The 21,774-nt window shown below is 45.9% G+C and overlaps 1 protein-coding gene across 4 annotated transcripts in view; it reads right to left on the reverse strand.

The window, feature by feature from the left end:
- Positions 1–17,830, reverse strand: part of PREX1 (phosphatidylinositol-3,4,5-trisphosphate dependent Rac exchange factor 1) — a 185,002-nt gene extending 167,172 nt beyond the window's left edge. For all 4 annotated transcript variants that reach the window (XM_068912114.1, XM_068912111.1, XM_068912112.1 and 1 more), the window contains exon 1: positions 17,639–17,830. In XM_068912114.1, coding sequence (XP_068768215.1) covers positions 17,639–17,815 — 177 coding nt within the window. In that variant the 5' untranslated portion in view covers positions 17,816–17,830. The remainder of the gene's footprint in view (positions 1–17,638) is intronic.
- Positions 17,831–21,774: the final 3,944 nt, after the last annotated feature.

Consider the following 21,774-nt stretch of genomic DNA (forward strand, 5'->3'; position numbering starts at 1 on the left):
AGGTGAATCACCTTTTTGGAAAGGCATCCCAGACTTGTGACTACGTTCACTGAGCTTCAGGCGAAGCACGTGCTGGTATTCCCTAAGCCGAGGCCGGTCCTGGTGGATGGCATGTGCCACCTACCCAAAAGTTTCTAAAGGCAGGAGAGTTGCCACATAAGGACAGGGAAGTCAGAGCTGAATACCATGTTACTAAGACATGTAACACACAGGGAGACTTGTAACAGGTTCCAGGCACTGCCTGTTGTTCAGACTTTTCTTTAAGTTGGTTTAAAAGCATTGAAAAGTTTTATAAAATGATGGGTGAAGACAGAGATGATCGATTTAGCCAAGTTCTACTTGAATTCACATCAAAATGGACAGGTAATAAATCTCTAAATAAGAAGCTTCACAATTAAAAGATTGTGAGATTTCTGTCACTAGTGCTGCAGCTGGTGATCATTAGTCAGAGTACAGCCAAGTGCAAATTACTCCCCTCCCCCCATATAAAAAGCTTTAGGGAATTTGTTTCCATTTCTTCTTAAAGTATCAACCCTTCTGGCCAATTCCACCAGCTCAGCTGGAACTTGTTTACACAGCAAATATAAAAAATATCATCATAAGCCAGGAAAACAGAAGCAGACTAAGAAAGCACAGGCTTCTCTTTCCCTTCCTCCTTTAAGGTTTTTACTCAGAATCATCTATATTTTAAATTTTTCAATTCCAAAAAGCAAGCTCAGTTCTTATGGTGCAGGTTCACTGCAGATGACTCAGGTGACCAGCAGTGGGTTGGAAGAGCCATATGAGCTCAGCTTAGAGGCAAGCAGCCATACAGCAAGGCTGAGCCTGAGCTCCTGTATCCTCATAGCACCAACAGAGATCTCCAACAAAGGAGCTCTGGCAAATACAGTGTTTCAAAGTCCCCAAAGACCCCAAAGTTCAGGTGTCTTCCCTACCACTTTCCTAGTGTTTACTGTGTCTAGAGTATATGTGGCAGAACAGACAAGTAACTAATCCTCAACCACTCCAGTCACCATCCTACAGATAACTGCAAACTGCAAATTAACATGCATTTGGGCTAATGACTGACTCACATTTGCAAACTGATTTAAATGAGCCGTCTGAAGCCAGTTACTGTCCTCTACTTTTTCTTCCTCCCTCTCCTGAAGGTTACACCTCCTTCTCAGACAAGGTTGCACACAGAATGTGTATTTGTTCCTTAAGCTCTACCCTCTATAACTCAAAATTTAAACATTTAAATAAATCACTTGTAGATTTTAATTTGCCTTTATACATTGAGCTGTAAAGCGTAGCAGCTGAGGATACAAACCTCAGTCATCTATTCATACCATGGGACTTCAACTTCTAGGAGTGCAGCAGCATGAACAGGCAGGGTGGTAACTGTTATGGTCACCCCATTTAAACATGCCCACAAACACAGGTCAAAGCCCTGAGCTGTGAGCCAAAGCAGAATGTATGGGAATACTTTCCGTTTGGTCTACTATACTCAAAGGTAGTGATAGGGAATCCAGGAAAATGGGATATCACAGTAACCTGGCAAATCCAAACATTTGCAATGGCCACCAAATACCAAAATCATAATCCCAGGGTATTCACAACATTAATTTGGTGTTCTGGTTTGTGCCAATAAGTGCCAGTGGGCCTCTGTGTGTGTCCCTCTCCACTGAGCCATGCAAATACCATCACTTCCCTGCTCCAGTAGAAGAGATAGGGAGGTGGAAAACACAACGTTCTCCCCTTTTCTTCACCTTGGACAGAGTTACCTCTTCCTCTCTTCATAAACTGTTAGAGTGAAGTAGAACTGAAACACACATGGGGCCAATGAAGAGTGAGAGACGTGGAAAACAGAAGATGGGACAAAGGTGGTTAATGTATGGGGATGCTGAATTGAGAAAAGTGAGGAAAAACACTTTAATAACATCTTGGGCTGCAGTCCCCATCATATAAGGTCCCTCAGGGATGAGTTTTGGATTTCTAGAGAGATCAGATCAGCTAGGGTAAGAGAAAAGGAAAGCAATGCTCCCATGGGGAAGATAGGGAGAACCCCTCCCCCCCCCCCACACACACAATACACCCTCTCCCTGGTTTCTTATTCAAAAGGTTTAATAGAGACATGTTATGGTACTGGTTTAGTTTTGCTGGTGCATTGGTTTGAAATGGTATCACTCATCTTCACCACCGAGCGGTGGCCTCTAACAGTCAAAGCTCATAAACAAAAGTCTTTTTACATGAACATCAGGAGGATTAGCACAACACTCAAGAGCCTTGACTGAAGATACATCTTCAATGACATGAAGAAATGAAATGGAAAGGAGGCAGCTGAAGCTTTGCAAGATTAGAACTAGGTAGAGAGGTCCAAAACGCACCAGAAATACAACCCCCTGCCCTGAGGGATGGGTTTGTGCAGTGCATTTAAAGACTCAACAATTACATTTTGACAAGGAATGGAAGAAGTAAGTCTGAATCTCAAAGCTGAAAATTTCATAAGAGACTTCCTTTCTGTGGCATCTCTAAATTTCCAACCCACCCGCCAAAATCAAGAAGCACAAGGAAGCCACACAAAGTGAAACATTCTATATACTGACATTTAAAACTAAACTTTTTCCAAATCTTCCTTTGGATTCAGTTTGGCCTCAGTCAGCTTTTACTCTGCTGGAACAAGCTGGCCTTTCAAGTGAAGACAGGGACAGTACCAGCAGTATGTTCAAACCACTGACATTTTCAATGCATTTCTGTCTTTTAAACCCTTTGTGCTCAATATGGGCTTGACTGCAGAACTCAGGGTTGCACTTACTGCTTAATAAAGCACTTCTCCATGGCGTTGAGAAGAGTTAGTTTCAGCAGCTAACAGACACATGAGCAGAGTAGGCAAGCGTGAAACAACCAGATGTCTGAGTGTTTGCACTTGCACTTGTTGAGATCCTACCGTAAGCACAACTGTTTAGACAACTGCCACTGAGTAATTCTGAGACATAACTTGGCTTCTTTATTTACATTTTTATTACTCACTGAAAGTAATGGGAAGGTGCTGACTGGCAATTCCTGAAGAGCCAAGGCCTACGTTCTACACCCTACGTTCGCATCAGAGGGCGACAGCAGAGCTCTCCTAGCACAGACCCTTTCATCTTGAAGAGGCACTCCCAGAACTGGAAAACTGTTAATGTCTCCCATCCCCATCGATTCTTGGTCTGTGTACAGACCAAGTCAATACTGTCAATACTGCTTCTGGTTATGCCGAAGAGTCCCCTTGGAACTGAGCTAAGGCCACCAATTCATTGTGTGCTAACTGCCAAAGAAGTGTCAGCTGGTTGCCAGAAGACTGAATTAAATTGTTGTTGTACTTTTTCCATGAAAAAGATGTGTTGCTTGTGTGACATCTCTTGTCCCAGTTTTTCCTCTTAAAAGAGGTAAGGAGTGGAGACAGGATATTTAGCCTCAGTTCCTAGCTCTGTTACTTCTGCTGCAACTGTTGGATAGGTCATTTTGCCTTTCTGTGCCTCACTTTCTCCATCTGCTAACTGCTGTTTTTCTCCTTTGAGAGAATACAGATGAAAAAACTGTTGCATAAACACAGACTGGTAACTTTATTCTAATGCACTTCAAAGTAAAATGTTCTTCTTCTCAGAAAGGCTATTTTACTTAGAGACTTTTCTTTCCCCTCAGTTAAGCTGTTTTGTGATACCATGCTGCCCCAGCAGCTCACCCAGAACCACATTAAAAGAGAACTGATGTCATACAGCCTCCAAACACACACCACCTGGACATAGCAACTGCTGCCACTGCAATTTAATTCTTGCTGGCTGATTGCAAATTTCAGTTCCTCTGGTTATGTGCTGTAAAATTTTGATTCATACTTTCAAATATTGTGGCTTTTCTTGTGCAACTGCTTATGAAAGATGCACTGCTCTCTGCTGTGCAAGAGGATCTCGTATGACACACACACACACGTATATACTGCATACACAGTATAACAGATAGAAACAGCCAAAGGGCTGGCTGCTCTTTTTAGCCTTATTATACAGCAAGATGCATGTTAAGCTGTTTTTAAATGGGGAAGGAAACAAAGGTCAGAGTGAAATTCACAGATGTGCCTTGGAGTTCATGATGTTTATATATACATAAAATGCTGATTCTGCAAGGTGATAGGCACCTGCTAAAATAGGTTGAGCTTCTCCAGCTCCTCCCGGGTTCAGCACCTTGCAGAATCAAGACCATGGAGACAGCAGAATCCTCAAAAGGTACTCTATCAGACATAATGCAAAATCGAGTATCATCCTAAATATTCTTCCTCTTTTTCTTTTTTTCTGCTACTTAGTGTAACTGCAGAAAACTTCTAAGACTCTTCACCAACAAATCCATCCATAAGGCAAAGTTTCATCAGCTTGATCTGTTCACCAGGTCAGAATCAAGATGCAGCTGAGCACATTAAAAATTTACAGCAAGAGAGACTTAATACTTGAAAGAGAGAAGAATATGCATTTCTTCAGGGAATGTTTTGCTCACTGAGTAAAGAGTGAGAAAGCTTTGCCCCATTTGGCAAACATACAAAAAAACCCAAGCCCAAGCAACAACAAAAGAAACAAAAGAAAGTAATAAAAACTATGCGCAACTTTTTATAATAATAGGAGTTGCCCACAGCTGTTTTTTTCGAAGCCAGATCATATTTAGTGAATAGTAAAATTCTTTATCAAATGATTTGACACATCTGCATTGAGCTATTCTAATTTCCAGAGGTACCTCTCTGTCCTCCTTCTCATTTCAACTTTTTCCATTCATCCAGAATCAACCTTTTTTCCAGTTACATTTAGTTCAAAAGCCATGACTGCATCTTCTTTGTATTGGTTCATTTTTGTTTCTAAATCCCTTTTCCTCTTGCTCTAACTCCTAAGTACAGTACTTCTGGTAAACACTACTTAAGAGTGCTGAACAGAGAAGGAAGAATGCCTAGAAGTGAAAAAAATTTGTGTGGTAAGACTATCTGTCCTTGTGCAAAGGCTTTGCAATCCACAGCAAGGCAATGGTAAGCCCATAATTCAGGTGCAATGTGAGTGGATGCAGCAGAAAACTAAAAATTCAGTGGTGGAAAGGTCTGGCTCAGCAAAAAGCCCAGGAAAACAGATACCGCAATATTAAATGCACTGGATTTTGTGTGTCCTGTATCACTTAATGACAAAGTTAAAAACTCCAGTGGTACTTTGGTCTTTAATATAAACACTTGGTAAACCTCACTTTTCACCTTTACCTACCTTTGGGAGGTAAAGCTATACCTCCCCCCAAAATTCACCTTCTTGCCCCAAAACCTTGAATGCCATTATTTGTTTATTGACAAGTTTTCAGAACTTCTCATATGTGAACAAAATACTTCCGTTAGTGCTAAGAAGGAGCCATCTATTCACAACAGGGATACTTGCAATGTTTGAAGAGCTGATGAAAGAGCCAGATTCTGAGAAAAGTGTCTCTCCAATCCCCATCTCTGTTTCCTGTTGAGGGATCATGCGTCTGAAAATGAAATGCCTCTGAATGCTCATAGCAAATACACTTCTGCAACTCTCTTTGGAAATCTTCCCCTGCTGTTCTTCTCTTTTTCTGTGTCTTGTCAACACCCTCTTCTGAAACAGCTGCTTCCCATCTGAGCTGATTTCTCAGCACAGTGTTAGTAACAGGACAGAGACACAACCACCAGCATACAAAGGGACATAAGGTAAAAAAAAAAAATAATATGCAAATACCCAGTGACTATCATTTGGAGCCTTAGATTTTCCACAATAAAAGGGAAGTAAATAAGACAGAAATAAGCAAGCAGCACTTCACGTGAAGGACCCAAGCCCTCACAGCCTTAAGTAATGACACTCAGAACTAGTTAATTACTGTCCAGTTCCCTTTCACACTGTCCTAAACTCGTCCTCACCCATGCTATCTGTATTTCCTCTTTGTCTCCTCCTCCACAGATCAAGAAGAGAGAAGACTTCAAGCAACAGCAACAACAGAGTCAGCAGTGACACAAATTAGGTAAAGGCGGCTGGCAAAACTTACTTCCAACACTTGTGGTCTAGCACCTAACACTTTCACATAACCACAAAGCATTGGAAACAAACTTAGTCACACCAGCCCACCAGCACAGACAGCCTAGCCCTGAGTCTGGATACGAGCTCTGCCATGGACATCACTATTCTACCCTATCCCATCTCAGCAAGATGCACCACAGCTAAGAGCAGGTCCTCAGGCCACATCTATGCTAGTAAACTAACTAGCATGGGCATGAGCCTGAGCCTTAGACTAGAATCATCTGTACTGTTAAACTGTTAAAAAAGTTCCTGGTGCTTTTGGTCCAGGCCTACTAGCACTCTCCCAAACAATTCCCAGGCACGGTGCCAGAGTTAGGGTGGACCAAGGACTGTTCCCAATGGGCAATTTGAATGTGGCCAACCTGCTTTGAGGCTGAGAGAGTTTAATGCTACAAGATATGCCCAGATCATACCAGTTAGCCTCAGGGCCAAGGAATAGAGCCCCGGACTGTTTTGTTTACTGTATCTGTAGCCTACATCTCTTGTTTAACAATACAGTGCATTAAATGCTGATCAGATCTAACATGATCAGAAAAACCTTAGCCTCTGTGCCTTCTCCTCTGTGACCTACATATTAAATAATCCACAGCCCACTGATATCTATCTACATCAGGCTTGTCTACTGTTCCCACAACAACATGGATTTGGTTTAAGAATCAGATTTCAGAATCCAAAACATTTTACTAGGTCAAAAGTTTTACAACCTCTGTTATTGCCCCTTCAAACGAAATGAAAGGGGCTTCTTCAGCCACCTAGTGATGAGGTTAAGAGCAAACGGCTCCCTGCAAGGTGATGAATTCAAAGCAGTTGTCAGAGTCCCATGAGACCAGAGTCTTCGCTGTGTAGCTGCAACCCACCCACCTAGCTGCGATAAGAACTCACTGAAGCGCAGAATTCTTATCAGCACTCTGTCCCCAAACCAGGGGTCCTCCACCAGTTACACAGGCTACTCTTAATATCACATACTCCTCTCACCGTCAGCTTCCTCAGCCTCCAAAATGATCCTTGAAATACAACCATTCATGTTTTCCTCTGTCCTTCCTGACATATAATTCCCTCATGTATCCTATGAGGGGTCATTCAAGTTACCCAAACTGTACTAAGGTGCCCTGAGCAGCATTAGGCAAACTTTCAAAACAGAAGCGTTAACACAGAAGTGATTTACTGTAGATAAGCAAATGTACAAGGGGATGTAGATGACGTCTTCAGGCCTTTTTAAGCCTAGGCCCTTTCTATCACATAAAAAAGTAGCCAGTATCTGACAGCCATCCAGCATTTCCAATGTAAAATGAGCCTCACAGGTTCAAAGCTGTTTCTTAATGAATTGCAGTCCACATGACAAAGATGAGCATCATTCCTTGGTGGCAATCTCAACAGCGAGGGTTACCAGCATAAAGGACTGTGCAAGCCTCTCTCTTTAAAAGTGGTCCTCTTGAGGGAGGACTGAGTTGTATTGACAGAGCAACTTTTCAGTAACCAATAGTCGCATCAGGGCAAGATGTATTAGCAGAAAGAAGGTGGGTTTGGTATTACTGCTCGTGACACTGGTTCACAACAAACTCAGCAAGCTGATTGCATAAGTCAAGCTCCTAACCCAACCACATCCAATTGCACACCCAGAACAGAGTCAAGCACTTCCTAACACATGCTCTAAAGAGTCCTGACAATTTTGGCCATAACTGTTCAACTTTTACAACTAAATAACTGACAAATCCACAGGGAAAATATGATCAGCACCCTGCATGTTTGCTCCTTTTCGCACTGAAAGTGTAATTCTGGGCCAACTGAATGATGACTAGCTTCTGAGGCTTTTAACGAATAAATGGGAGTGCTTGTCAAAAGATACGTCCTCATTTTACATCAGCTAAACGGTTTAGGAACCAACAAATTAACCTGTTGGCACATAATGAGAACAGATCACAAACAAAACCAGAAATATAAAAACAAAAGTCAAGCTGAGACTGATCAAAAAATTTACTCCATGAATCATGTAATGTCAGAGAACTTGCAGCAAGGTGTTGTTCGCATGGCTGATACGCTTCTATAAAATGTTGTCTGAATGCATTGCATAGCAATGAGATTCACCCAACAGTCCTCTCATGAACATAAATGTTCCTTCAACTCAGTTCCACAGTCCCATTAGCTCAGTTATTGCCCTAAACTTTGCATAATTAAGGAAATCTATTGCCTTCTCTGCAGCTCAGAATGATATGTGACATTAAACTGCAGCTGTTCCCTGAACTGTAGGAAGTCACATTGCCCAGCAGTTCATGACAAGACCCTGTGCTAGTTGCTCTGGGTGACAAAGCAGGTGGGCTTTCAGACATATGCATCAGGAACCCCAGAATGGTCAATACCTGTCTTTCTGTCATCAGGTTCTCAGGGACCTACCAGAGCTCCCATTCAGCTTTGGGTAATCACTATCTTATGGTGTGACATATGGCTATCAGCTGTGTAAGCAATGGTTTATACTTCTAAGGAGGAGGGCTCATTAGGAAGAGCGAAGGAACTGTTTTCCCCCCACAGGGCTGTTTTCCCGCATTCTGGTCTTGAGATCTGCAGTTCAAAGGGAGCTGAGGCCTCATCAGATGAGTGGCTTCTACAGAGGGGTGAAGGAGGGTATAGTTAGCAGTAAGGCATTTTAGACAAGGCAAGCACCCTGAGATTCTTTCCCAGTACAGGTGTAGACTGACCAGCTTTGAAAGTCCATTGCAGGTTGACTCAATCACATATTCAGGAGACAGGGCTAAAGCTTTAATCAGGCTTGGCAAGGCTACGCAATCAAACAAAAGTTTTCATTTGCAACAACATTTAAGTCCAAAATTTTGCTCAGGTCTTAGCCACGCTGCTGGTGCAACCTGAAGTCCAAGCCTTAGCTTGTGATACAGCAGGGAAAAGAAGTTAAATGTAGCATTTGGTCTGGGCGTGAACTGCATTGCTCCACAATGAAGTCTCTGTAGGTGATTGAGAAATGACATTGTTGCAGATTTCAAATCTTTTTCTTGTCCCTAGCTATTAAAGGGAACGCTGCAGTCATTCCCGCTACTAAATGAGAACTCTTCCAAGCAGATAAGAAATATGATAAGATACTGATGCTTCCACTCCGTCGTTTTAAGAGACAGGACTGGTTGTTTCAGTGCAATTGAAAACTGAATGGAAAATATTGAGAGAGAAAATGAAAAGAAACAAAAGGGGTGGGATGGATGGAAGCCACTTCAACATCAGAGGGAGAAACAGCGCTCATCCTACCTAACAAGTCCAACCCCTACTTTTTAGCTCCCTAATTCAAACAGCCTTCACGCCCTCTGAAACAGCACTGCCTTACTGATTGCACTAATCAAAGGATCATCTGTCAATTCAAGGCATTTAAAGGAAATACTGTTATGTAAATATGGATTAAATGTCCCATTACAATACAAAGAGGACAGGAATAAGCAGAAGCACTAATGAACTACATGTTCTTTTATGTCACACAAAGCACAAAACAAAAGGTCCTGGCTGAAAGGCAGCTGCAAAGGAACCTTGCTATGCAGTCAGAGAAACTGGGAGAGACATCCATTTAGGACAATGTCAAAGATTTCATCATAAGACAGATTTCTGTAATCCTGAAAACTGTTACTCACAAATAAAAAAATCTTTACAAACTAGCTGAGTCCACAGAATATCTTTCAGTTTGCTAACTTAAGTGCATCTCAAACAAGGAGATGAAGCGCCGAAGATTTTAAAGTCTTTATCACAGAAAAGGCCTCGTCCAACAAGATCTGAGAGGTCAAAAAGAGTGTGTGCAAAGCTTCTGCCCTTCTCCTTTGTTGCTAAATCCTAATTTAGTGCAAGAATACTGATGCTTACTGTAATGTCTGCAGATAACAAAGACCTAGAGGATAAGCAGATATATGTGGGTCAGCAGCACTTTCTCTGTCAGTGACCAGCACAGACTGTGATTGCATAGTGCACCTAAAACTCATACAATTCTAAGGCCTTTAACAAGAAAAAAAAAAAAAAAATTCAGGCTGAGAACTCAGTTGAGACTAGACACAAAAACAACAGAAAAGGGATTCTACGGCTGAAAAGAACAGGGAAATTCACAGATAGCCCCTTATATTTCCTTGCAAGCATCAGAAGAAAACAATAGGCCAGAGTTAAGTTATTGTTAAGTTATTTCTTAAAAGCTTCATCTGTCACAAACTCATCTGCCTGCAGGCAGACACTACGCTTAGGAGATCCTGCTTTTTCAGGATTGACATATGTCTTCAAAGTGGGATGCCTCTGAAAGTGCCAGCACCTGAACAGAGGAAAGTTGGCCTGAAGACACACTGCATTCTTCCCCCTGAAGGAAGCTTCAGTGCTGCCCTTCCAGGATACATCTCAGAAGTCTAAATACTAGATTGCTCCCCTAAATCCTCTATTCAGACACCTAGTCACTGTCACTGGTATAAGCAAAGAGTTGTCCTCAAATATAGCTACAGGCTTCAGGCAATCCTTTTCTAAGGCTGCTGCAATATAGTAATTGAGTTGTATAAACAGGAGTATCATATACGAAGAATATGAAGTTATCCATTCCCTCAGCACTGCTAAGGCACAAGGCACTCCCAAGGCTTATGTTTAGCACACTACAGTTCATAAAGATTGATCAGCCAATTCAGATAATAGCACAAGAATTATCAGAGACAAAATTAAACAGTTTGTGAGAAAAAAGTTAAATGATTTGGTAATTTAGTCTGGACTGAAGTGAAATGTGATAACAGACATCAAATACTTAAAGGACTGATGCAAAGACAAAGAGATCATCTCAATGTCTCATCTGCCTTTTTGCAGCGGACATAAAGTCCGGCATCAGGAAAATGTTTCTAATGATAATGACAGCTAAGCATCAGGACAAACCACCTATCCATCAGGAACAACCCTTCTTTCAGATCAGAAGGTGATGTGACAATCTTTTAAGATCCTCTTCAGGACTATTTTTCATGATTCTATGAGATGATATAAACCGTGGAATCAGATTTCCCACCCCTGAAAGGAAGTACTCCTGCCCACGTGGCAAACACTATGCAATTTGGAGAATAGAGAAGTAATAAAACCATCTGAAATTTTCTCCCTATGTTTAGGGTCAAACAATCAGTCTGCCTCACACTATAATCAGCCAGAAGTTGTTTCTCTGTATTCAGTTATGCATGTAGCAATTCACTTGATCATTTTTGCTGTCTATGATGCTTGCTTCCCATTTTGATCCATATACCTCTCCTACCAAAGCTTAGTCTCTCTTTTACATTCACCCAGCTGCCAGACTGCTATTGCAAGTGAGATTTGTTGCAGAGGCACCAGTGTGGCTCTCAGAAAGCACAGGGCAGCCGCTCTTGCCCTCCCCCCAGAGATCATGACACATGTTCAGACAACAACTGGCATCCCTGAAGTGAGAGGGAGGGACAAATGGCAAAAGGGCTGATTGAATCTCCTAGAATTGAGGGGAGGGAGAAATGCAGAGCCAGAGTAAGGTCAAATACCTTATTCTGAAGGATGTAAAAAGACCAAAGTTGATCTGAGATAGAGGATGACAAGGGTCAGATGCACATTAAGCTTGAATGAACCAAGAGAAGCAAGAGAAAGCAGTTTCATTCTCACCTGTGTGGCTGTAAACTGCTGAAACTGGATAGGAGACTGTTGTTGTGCATATTCTGTTAGAGAGCAAAAGTAACTGAAGACTTGCCTTCACATGAAAAAAATCTGTTGTGCTCCTACACACCTTTGACTGTAAAAACATTACCGCAAAAGGCATGGGCTAGTCACCCAATTTTCCAGATGAGAGATTAAGCTCATCAGACAAATCTGTCTAAGTGCAGAAGACACCCCCTGGAATTCTGTACCCTCGAGCTCTGCTTCTGAAACTGGGCTCTGCAGACCACAAGTGGCCCAAATGCAAATAGCCAGCTGGCAAATCACATAACACCTAGAGTGTGTCTCAATGAAAAGTTTAATAGAAAGTATTCATGCTAGTTGGTAAGAAAAATCTGAGAATAGCATTAGTTCTCTGCTCCTAAGACTTTGGGAAGTTTTGCCTTAGACCATACTCCTTTTTGCATTCCAATCTGTGCTCTGGAGGGAGGCAGAGATGCTACAGCTTGCTGGCATTCCAGAAACAAGTAAAAACTATAAGGATCTCTCTGTCTTCAATACATGTGGAAGTACAAATTAATATTAATAGCATTCAGCAAGCTCTGGATGATGACTACCATAGGAGTCAATGGAAACTCCAAAAGGCATGAAATAAGTCTCTTCAGAGGAGAGAGAGAAGAGAGATACTTCATCATATCCTCTTTTCCCCCCTACAATAACCTTTTAATTTATAATAGAATATTATGAGCAAGCTCCTCTGCTACCAGAAACCACTGATATCCCTGAAGCTTCACTGATTTACACCAGCTGAAGATTTTCTCTTTCTGAACCTACAGGTGAATAAATATTTTCAAAGCCTTTACTTCACTTTTCTGTTTTCCTTTCTGTTTCACTTCCTATATTCTGAGTGTTTTCTTCACATTCTCCCTTGGTATCCAGGGCAAAAGAACCTTTTTATCTGTTGGCATTTCAGCCTTTAGCAGCTGATTTTGCCCAACCCTTATTCGGTCTGAGAGGAAAGGAAAACGTCTATTAGCAACACTACCAACCCCAAACTTTCAAGAATCAGAAAACAACCCTCTAAAATCTCACCAGCATATATTGCCTATGCTAGTGTTACATTCAGTGTTATATTTTCAGACTTTGCTTTACAACCACAAGGGCTACAAACTTCCCCTTAAAATAAAAGCTGTGATGCTCCTAAACTTACAAATGTCAAAAACTAGTCTTTTAGGAAAAAAGTGTCCCATGGTGCAAGACTCCACTGTAGAAAATCTTGACTATAGGCAACAGTCACAACTGACTATAGCTGAGCACACGTGAGTGAGTGACTGAAACGACACAACAGCAAAGCTAATTCAGATCTCTTCAGATCAAATTTCCTTTTCCATCTTCCTCCCTCCAATTGCTTTTAGCTGCCTCCTAAAAAAAAGAACCGTTACCCAAACCATATGGTCCACCTTCCAAAAATTGGAGTTTATCTGTGTCTACTGGACATGAAACAAGCAGAGAACAGGGCAGGACAGGAAATCACACCTCACAGCTGAGGCAAGTGGTCTGTTTGCTTGTCTATCTGAGCACCAGAAACCTAATCTTGGATGCAAATGAGAAATACGAAAGAAAAAGGGCCCTGATGCTTATTACATTTCAAAATAGGTGGAGTGCAAAAATCCTGAGATACTAGATCAATTACAACTACAAAGCAAGCAAGAGAAGGGAGCAGAACATAAATATTTTGAGTCTGTAGGATGTGGGCTAAGTTATCTGATGGCACATCTCCTAACGTATCATATTTATACAAATGATAAGACAGAAGATTTCTAGTCTTCTTATAAAATTAAAGGACAGCATAACATTCAAACCTAAAAATAATCATGGTACAGTTATTTATCCAACACGATACCTGGCTGATAAGGACAGTTTAAGTTTCATACTGTTTTCCTGCCTGCAAAGAACATAGCAAGTGCCCAGCCTAGCAGAATATCCTCTCGTTCTGATATTAAAATTTAGAAGTAGGTAGTTTGTCTTTGGAAAGATGAAAGAGCCACATTTATATACAAAGCAGAAAACAATTTGGCTTTACATACTTAAAATTATATGACCAAGTTGAGACAGGTGCTTGTGTAGATTAGAGCCAAGTGTCCAGTGAAATTACCAAGAGCGACATCGACCCCAGACCAAAAGCTACACATGCCTGTCAAGAACAAGTGGTTTTGGGGCGTATACATAAGGTTTGATATCAAGAGGTAATGCCCCACCACCACTTATTCCACTCCCTTCTGACATATTATGCCCCCCAACCTTTATCACATGCCCCTCACGACTTATTACGCCTCCTCACTACTTATTCACGCACATACACTTATTATGGGCCCCTCCCTTAATTTATCACAGCCCATCCCCATTCCACCGCCACTTATTACACTCCCTCCTCCACTTATTATCAATATCAAACCCTATCTATCAGTCTGGAATTCGACAGGCCGCCATGCCTCTCAAGAGCGAGGGGTATCGCTGCGTACCGAGAAGGATCGAAAGCTATGGATGTCGTGCCCTAGCAATACGTATGGAAATCAACACTCATCAAGGCCTATCGGCATCAAAAACGGTCAACGTCGATATTCAACAGTGCCCATGGAGAGCAACATCAGCCCCAGACCAAAAGCTATGCATACCTGGCAAGAACAAGCACTTTTGGGCACATAAGCTTTGATGTCGATATCGAGCGGCAGTGCCCCCTCGCCACTTGTTATGTCCTCTCCCCACCACTTATTATCTATATCAAATGCTACCCACAGGTCTGGAATTCAATAGGCCACCATGCCTCTCAAGAGCGAGAGGTATCAATGCACACTGAGGGGAATCAAAAGCTGTGGCCGTCATGCCCTAGCAATACACGTGGAAATCAGTCAACAGTCATCAAGGCCCATCGGTATCAAAAACGGTCAATGTGGATAGTCAGCAGTGCCTACTGGGAGCAACATCGGCCCCAGACCAAAAGCTACGCATGCCTGTTGAGAACAAGTGCTTTCGGGGCCAGTCAATAGGGTTCGATGTTGATATAAATATTGAACCCTATCGATAGGTGTGCAATTCAACAGGCATGCCGGCCACTCAATATTGACAGGAATTGAGGTTGATAACATCTGATGCCTACCAAGGGCAAAATTGGCCCGAGAACAAAAGCAATAGATGTCTGTTGTGAGCGAGAGGTATTGATGCCGAACAGCAGGCATTGATAGCGACAGCTACTGATACCTATCGGCACCTAATGCTATCGATCCCTAGATGCAGGTATGGAAAGCAACAGGCCGCCATGCCTCTCAAGAGCGAGAGGTATCGATGCGTACCGAGAAGGATCGAAAGCTATGGATGTCATGCCCTAGTAATACGTATGGAAATCAACACTCATCAAGGCCTATCGGCATCAAAAACGGTCAACGTCAATAGTCAGCGGTGCCTACCGAGAGGCTTTGTGTCCTGCACAGAGGAACCGCCCTGTCTTTTCTCTGGTCCAGTCAAAATGGCTTCTACAATATACAGAAATATAATCATTTCAATGCTATTCACACTGTTAAAAAACTAACATCACACAACCATGTTTGAGTGTTAACTGCATACATTCTCCCAGGAAGTGTAACAGTTAACATTGACTTTGCACTTGGACAAATACTACTAACACAGGCCATGAAAAAATAAGAAAAAGACCCATGGGGCAGAAGCAGCAATTCCTGTGGAACTAACGAGAGTAAAGTGAACTTTTTTTTGTTAGGCTCGAGTAGAGTTGAGAATACAGGATCTTAGAGCAACAGCATTATTTTTATTACTGTCACAAAGCAAAAATTTTACTCTATTACTGCCTGTAATTCCAGCAACTACATAGATCATATTATCCTAGTGGGTAAAAACGTGAAAAGCTTGTTACGTCACCTGCCCAGGGGCGTGAGGCCAGGCCGAATTCTATCCTTTGTTTCATCTTGTTAGAAGGTAACGAGTCATGGCTTTCCACCAAGTTTATGTAGAAAGTATTTCTCACCTGAAATTTAACATTTTAAAATTTCATCCCACTACTGCTCTATTTACCCTCACATACTGTCATACACCTTTATTCTCTTTTTTCCTCGACAATAACACCATTCAACAATCTGAATCCAGTTCTATAGAGATACTGCCCATAAAAAAATAGGTCAACAATTTAAGAAACGGATTATTTAGGACGGCACATGAACACGTAACACATGCTTAAAGTTAAGCCTATGTTTGAATGCTCCTCTAAAAGCAGGCCTAGAGACAAGAAAGATCTTTCTTATAGCCCATCCCTCAATACTTTATTCAAACATAATTGCCAAAACTCAGACTTCATAGGGGGATAAAACTGCATCCTAAGACTCAATCACTCAAGACAATATTATAGCCATTCTACACCTAGAAGCTAGTAACAAAGCAGCTGTGCAGGCCTCTGACAACACACAGCGCTGTCTTGAGAATGCACTCAAGTGCACTCCATCCGTGTCTTCTCCTGCCATCACCTAATGCATGTTACTCACTACTGCTCTCAGGAAAACTGCCAAGATAACGAGTACAAATAAATAAAATACTTTTTTTCTAATACACGAAAATCCCACTAGTAATACTGTAAACGTATTTAGCTACAGGAACTGAAGCTAAAAATAAATGCAGTTTGAATCTGCATTCCAGCCTGCAGTTGACAAAATCTCAAATTCAGTACTTAGGACAGAGGAGTTTTGAGAAGGCTTTTTTTTGTTTGCTTTGCCTATAGGGTGGGGCAGTTTTGCAGCCTGCAGCTTTTTTAAGCATCTCCTTACACTGAAACACAATCTTAGTTTTAAATGAAGCTAACTGACAGCTTAATTGGAAGCTTTCAGAAATTACAGACTTTCTGTGTTCAACTATTTGAGAGAGAAAAGGAGGTTTTAAGTAGAGACTAGTTCACAAAGCAATCGCATCCTTTTCATTTATCTTTTATACTAGACCATTTGTCACTTGGGTGATTCTGAAAAACATTGAAGACAACCCGAATTTAAAAAACAAACAAACAGAAAACTTTGCCAGAAAGACAAGTCAAAAAGGGTCCAGGGTCTAAGCCATTTAGATGAAATGAGGGTTTAGTACTTATCTAGCAAAACACCAGAAGGAATTTCTGCCCTGTCCAATCTTTTAGAAATCTCTGCAGAGACTTCCCTTCCTTTGATTCTTGATCTCCGTGTGATCAAATAGTTTATTCTTCTTCTTTTTTATGGCATGTCTGTTATCTAGTAACTTTTACTGCAGGCTCTTCTAGTTATTTGCAGGAGTGCGGTTGTATGCTGATGAATTCCACATCTAGAGTCCGCATAGGAAAAAGGAAAAATCCAGATGGAGTTTTACTTCTGAACTAGTCCGTGGATAATTTCAGACGGCGAGTATAATTGCCTCCACATGCACCGACACACCCTGCCCAATCACATATTTACGTTTACCATTGAAGCAAAATATAGAGAGTATTTATTTATAAATAACAGGCAGCAAGAGCAGAGTTTCCAACCGGGCGCAGCAGTTTAGTAACTTCTAACCGACAAGGAGAGGGACGAGGCGCTCCGAGAAGGGGACTCGCTTCGGGCTCAGCCCCCGCCAGCAGCCCGCAGCAGAGGCGCCCGCGTGCTCCCCGCCGCCCGGGCGCCGCCGCAGCCGGCACCGGCTCCTCCTCGCCCGCGAAGGAAAAGCCGTTGCTGGTGGCCGTGCTCGCCCCTCCGCATACGCACACACCCACCCACACACAGCCCGCCGCGGACATCCCCCGCAGCCTCTCGAGCAGCAGAAAATCCCCTCGTCGGAGCGGGCCCGGCGCCCGGCACTTCCCACAAGTTGCGCCAAGCGCCGCCGGGGCGCCCTCGCAGCCCCCGGCCCGGCCCCGAGCCCACCCGCCGCCTGAGGGGGCCCCCCCGGCCGGCGGCGCCGCTCACCGACTGCAGGAAGTGGAGGGTCCCCACGTAGTCCCGCTCGGTGCTGAGGATCTCGTTGAGGACGCAGAGGCGGAGGCGCAGCTGGCGGTCCGTGTCCTTGGGGCAGCCGGAGGGCTCCGCGCCCGCCGGGGCGCCCGGCGGCGGCGGCGGCAGCAGCAGCGGCGGCGGCGCCTCCATGGTGGCGGCCGCTGGGCGAGCCGGCGGCGAGCGCTGCCGTTCCGCTTCCCCTCGGCCGCCTCAGGAGCCCCCCATGGCCGCGCGGCGGCCGGGCAACGACACCCCCTCCGCCGCCCCTCGGCCCTGCCTCGCCCGCGGCTGGAGGCGCTACAGGGGCCGGTCGCCGAGGGGAGCCCGGCTGCGGGACATGCCGGGGTAGCGGCACGGCGGCCCAGGCGGCGCTGAATGAAGAGGGGAAGGGAAGCCCCGGCGGCGGGGAGGCGGGAGGGGAGGGGAGGGGAGGGGAGGGGAGGGGAGGGGGGCGGGGGAGAGGGAGGGGCGGGGAGGGCGCAGGCGGCCGAGCCCGGCCCCTGGAGGCTCGGCCGGCCCGCGGCGGGCAGCAGCCTGGCGGAGCGCGGGGCCGCCCAGGAGGGGCCGCCCAGGCGGGGGCGAGGCGCCGGGGGCGGCCCTCAGGCACCACCGCCCTCAGGCGCCGCCACCGGCCGCGCGCGCTCTGCTCCCGCGCGCTCCCCTCACACCCGCGCTCCCCTCGCACACACGCACCCTGCACCCCCTCACACCCCACACTCCCCTCACACACACACCCGCGCTCCCCTCACACCCCACGCTCCCCTCACACACACACACACACACACGCGCTCCCCTCACACCCCGCGCTCCCCTCACACCCCGCGCTCCCCTCACACACCCGCGCTCCCCTCACACCCCGCGCTCCCCTCACACACACACACACACACACACACACACACGCACACACGCGCTCCCCTCACACCCCGCGCTCCCCTCACACACACACACACACACACGCTCCCCTCACACCCCGCGCTCCCCTCACGCACCCGCGCTCCCCTCACACCCTGCACTCCCCTCGCACACACGCACATGCGCTCCCCTCACACCCCACACTCCCCTCACACACACGCACCCGCGCTCCCCTCACACCCCGCGCTCCCCTCACACACACACACACGCGCTCCCCTCGCACACACACACCCTGCACCCCCTCACACCCCACACTCCCCTCACACACACACACCCGTGCTCCCCTCACACCCCACACTCCCCTCACACACATGCACCCGCGCTCCCCTCACACACCCGTGGTCCCCTCACACCCCGCGCTCCCTTCACACACCCGCGCTCCCCTCACACCCCGCACTCCCCTCGCACACACACACACACGCGCTCCCCTCACACCCCCGCTGCCCTCACACACACGCACCCGCGCTCCCCTCACACACCCGCGCTCCCCTCACACCCTGCACTCCCCTCGCACACACACACCCGCGCTCCCCTCACACCCCGCGCTCCCCTCACACCCCGCGCTCCCCTCACACACCCGCGCTCCCCTCACACCCCGCGCTCCCCTCACACCCCGCACTCCCCTCGCACACACGCACCCGCGCTCCCCTCACACCCCGCGCTCCCCTCACACACACGCACCCGCGCTCCCCTCACACCCCGCGCTCCCCTCACACCCCGCGCTCCCCTCGCACACACACACACACGCTCCCCTCACACCCCGCGCTCCCCTCACACACACGCACCCGCGCTCCCCTCACACCCCGCGCTCCCATCGCACAGACGCACCCGCACTCCCCTCACACACACCCGCGCTCCCTTCACACATGCACACCCCGCGCTCCCCTCACACACACCCACTGCCACACACAAATGCCCCGCGCTCCCCTCACACACACGCACCCCGCTCTCACACACCCCCACTCTCACACACACGCACCCTGTGCTCCCCTCACACACATCACACTGCCACACACATGCACCCCACACTCCCCTCACATACACCCGTGCTCCCCTCACACACACACACCCTGCACTCCCCTCACACATACACCTGCACTTCCCCCACACACTCGCTCTCACAGATGCACGCACACCATGCTCCCCTCACACACCCCCGCTCTCACACACACACCCTGCGCTCCCCTCACACCCACCCACCTCATGCTCTCCTCACACACACCTACTCTCACACACACACACACCACGCTCTCCTCATGCACCCCCGCTCTCACATATGCACACCCCGTGCTCCCCTCACACGCACACCGGGCTCACATACAGTGGACTCACACACAGCACACTCGCCCTCACACACACCAGGCTCACACACACGCACACACACACCACTCACATGTACAGCGGCCTCACACACACTGCGCTGACACATGCTGCGGTCACCCTCACACACACACACACACACACGCACTGGACTCACAGACCGCGTTCACACCCCACACACACCTCACACATGCACACCACACAAACACCCCCTTGCATACACACCTAACACAGCACGCGCTCGTACCACACACACTCCCGCACACTCGCCCACCACATTTGCACACGCGACACACTGTGCTCACACCACACACACAGCCGTGCAGGGCAGGTGGGCTCGCACAGCGCACACACTCATGCACACACCCAGCGGCACCGGATGGGCAGGCACACACACGCACCCCACACTCACACAGCATGAGGCTCACACAAACACCGCACACACGCCTCATGGTGAGGGGTAGTCGGAGACGTGCACACCCAAGCACACGTGGTACAGTGCTGGCAAGCTCACACACACACGCTATGCACACCCTGCAGCACGGTGCGGACTGGGGTGCACGGAGACGTACCAGAACACGCACACGCACACCCCCTCCGTTACACGCACGCAGCAGTGTGCACAGCTGCTCGCACCCCGGGACACGGAGGCACACACACAGCTTCACCGTGCACCTGCAGGCCCGAGGCGCGCACCAATCCACGCGCCCCAGCCCCTGCACAATGCTGTGGGGTACACCCTGCCGTGGCAACACACAAACGCAGCACACAGTCACGCAGAAATGCATATGGGAGTAGGCGTACCGGAACAGACACAAATACACAGAAATAAGATACTGCACACTTGTGAGATGCCCGTCTACCATGGCTACATAGGAGGTATGCGAGAAATACAAATGTTGCATTGCTGTGAAGCAAAAATACTGATTTTTTTTAAGTTGGTCATAACTGCTCATACGAAATATGTTAAAAGCATAAGGGCAGAGGTGAACTAAGTATACTGCACACGGAAATAGAGCCCTGTAGAGCAGTGTTTCTCCTCTTGACTTCCAAAAAGCTAACCTGAGTCACACCAGTGGAGAATCTCCCAGGTATCTTCATTACACCATAAAAATGCAGCCAGACTTTCTTCAAACGGGTAAAACATTTTTATTTCTTTTAAACTAAGAAAAATTTTGAACTTTCAAGAGAAAATGTAAAAAATGTTAATAATGTGAACTTTTAAATGACAAAAGGGTAGAGAGAAAACACTTCTCTGATCTATTACTTTAAACACTAAAATAATGGTATAAATTGTTATTTTTCTCAGGCTAAAACAAAAATTCTCCATGAATATTTTAAATGAACAGTGAGCTTTTTTTGTTTTGACTAATCTCCTTTTTTGTAAGCATTAAGGAAGTTTTCTATTTAGGAAAAAATGATGGCAGTCCAACATACACAGCTATCATCTTGAAGTCTGATTTAGGCTTCATACTTATCGTATGTGGAAGAACACACCTCTGTAAGCCTGCAACAAGAGCAGGGAAGCAAGGTCTTCAAAACAGGTCAGATCAGACTCTAAAGTAGTTGTTTTTCCTTCAAGCCGATTATATTTAACATTCTGTTTTCCTCTAAAAGTCACTACCACATTTTCTTGTATATAGTTGGTGTGTTTCCAGTCAATCTCTGCTTAAAAAACAAATGATTCTTCTGTTTGGGGCAAGTAACAGGACTCTTTTCCTGAAAGATCCTAAGAGTTAATAACGATATTCCTCTGCTAGGAAACATCAGCATCACCCTGTGGCTGAATAAAAAAGCTGGTAGCTTGGAAGCTGTTAATCTGCTAACTCTGCCTCCTGCGTTTTCCTCAAAAGTCTCATTACAGTTTGATTTCCCTT

Source organism: Struthio camelus, chromosome 18 (genome assembly GCF_040807025.1).
Source record: "Struthio camelus isolate bStrCam1 chromosome 18, bStrCam1.hap1, whole genome shotgun sequence".
In the NCBI taxonomy this organism is placed as follows: domain Eukaryota; kingdom Metazoa; phylum Chordata; class Aves; order Struthioniformes; family Struthionidae; genus Struthio; species Struthio camelus.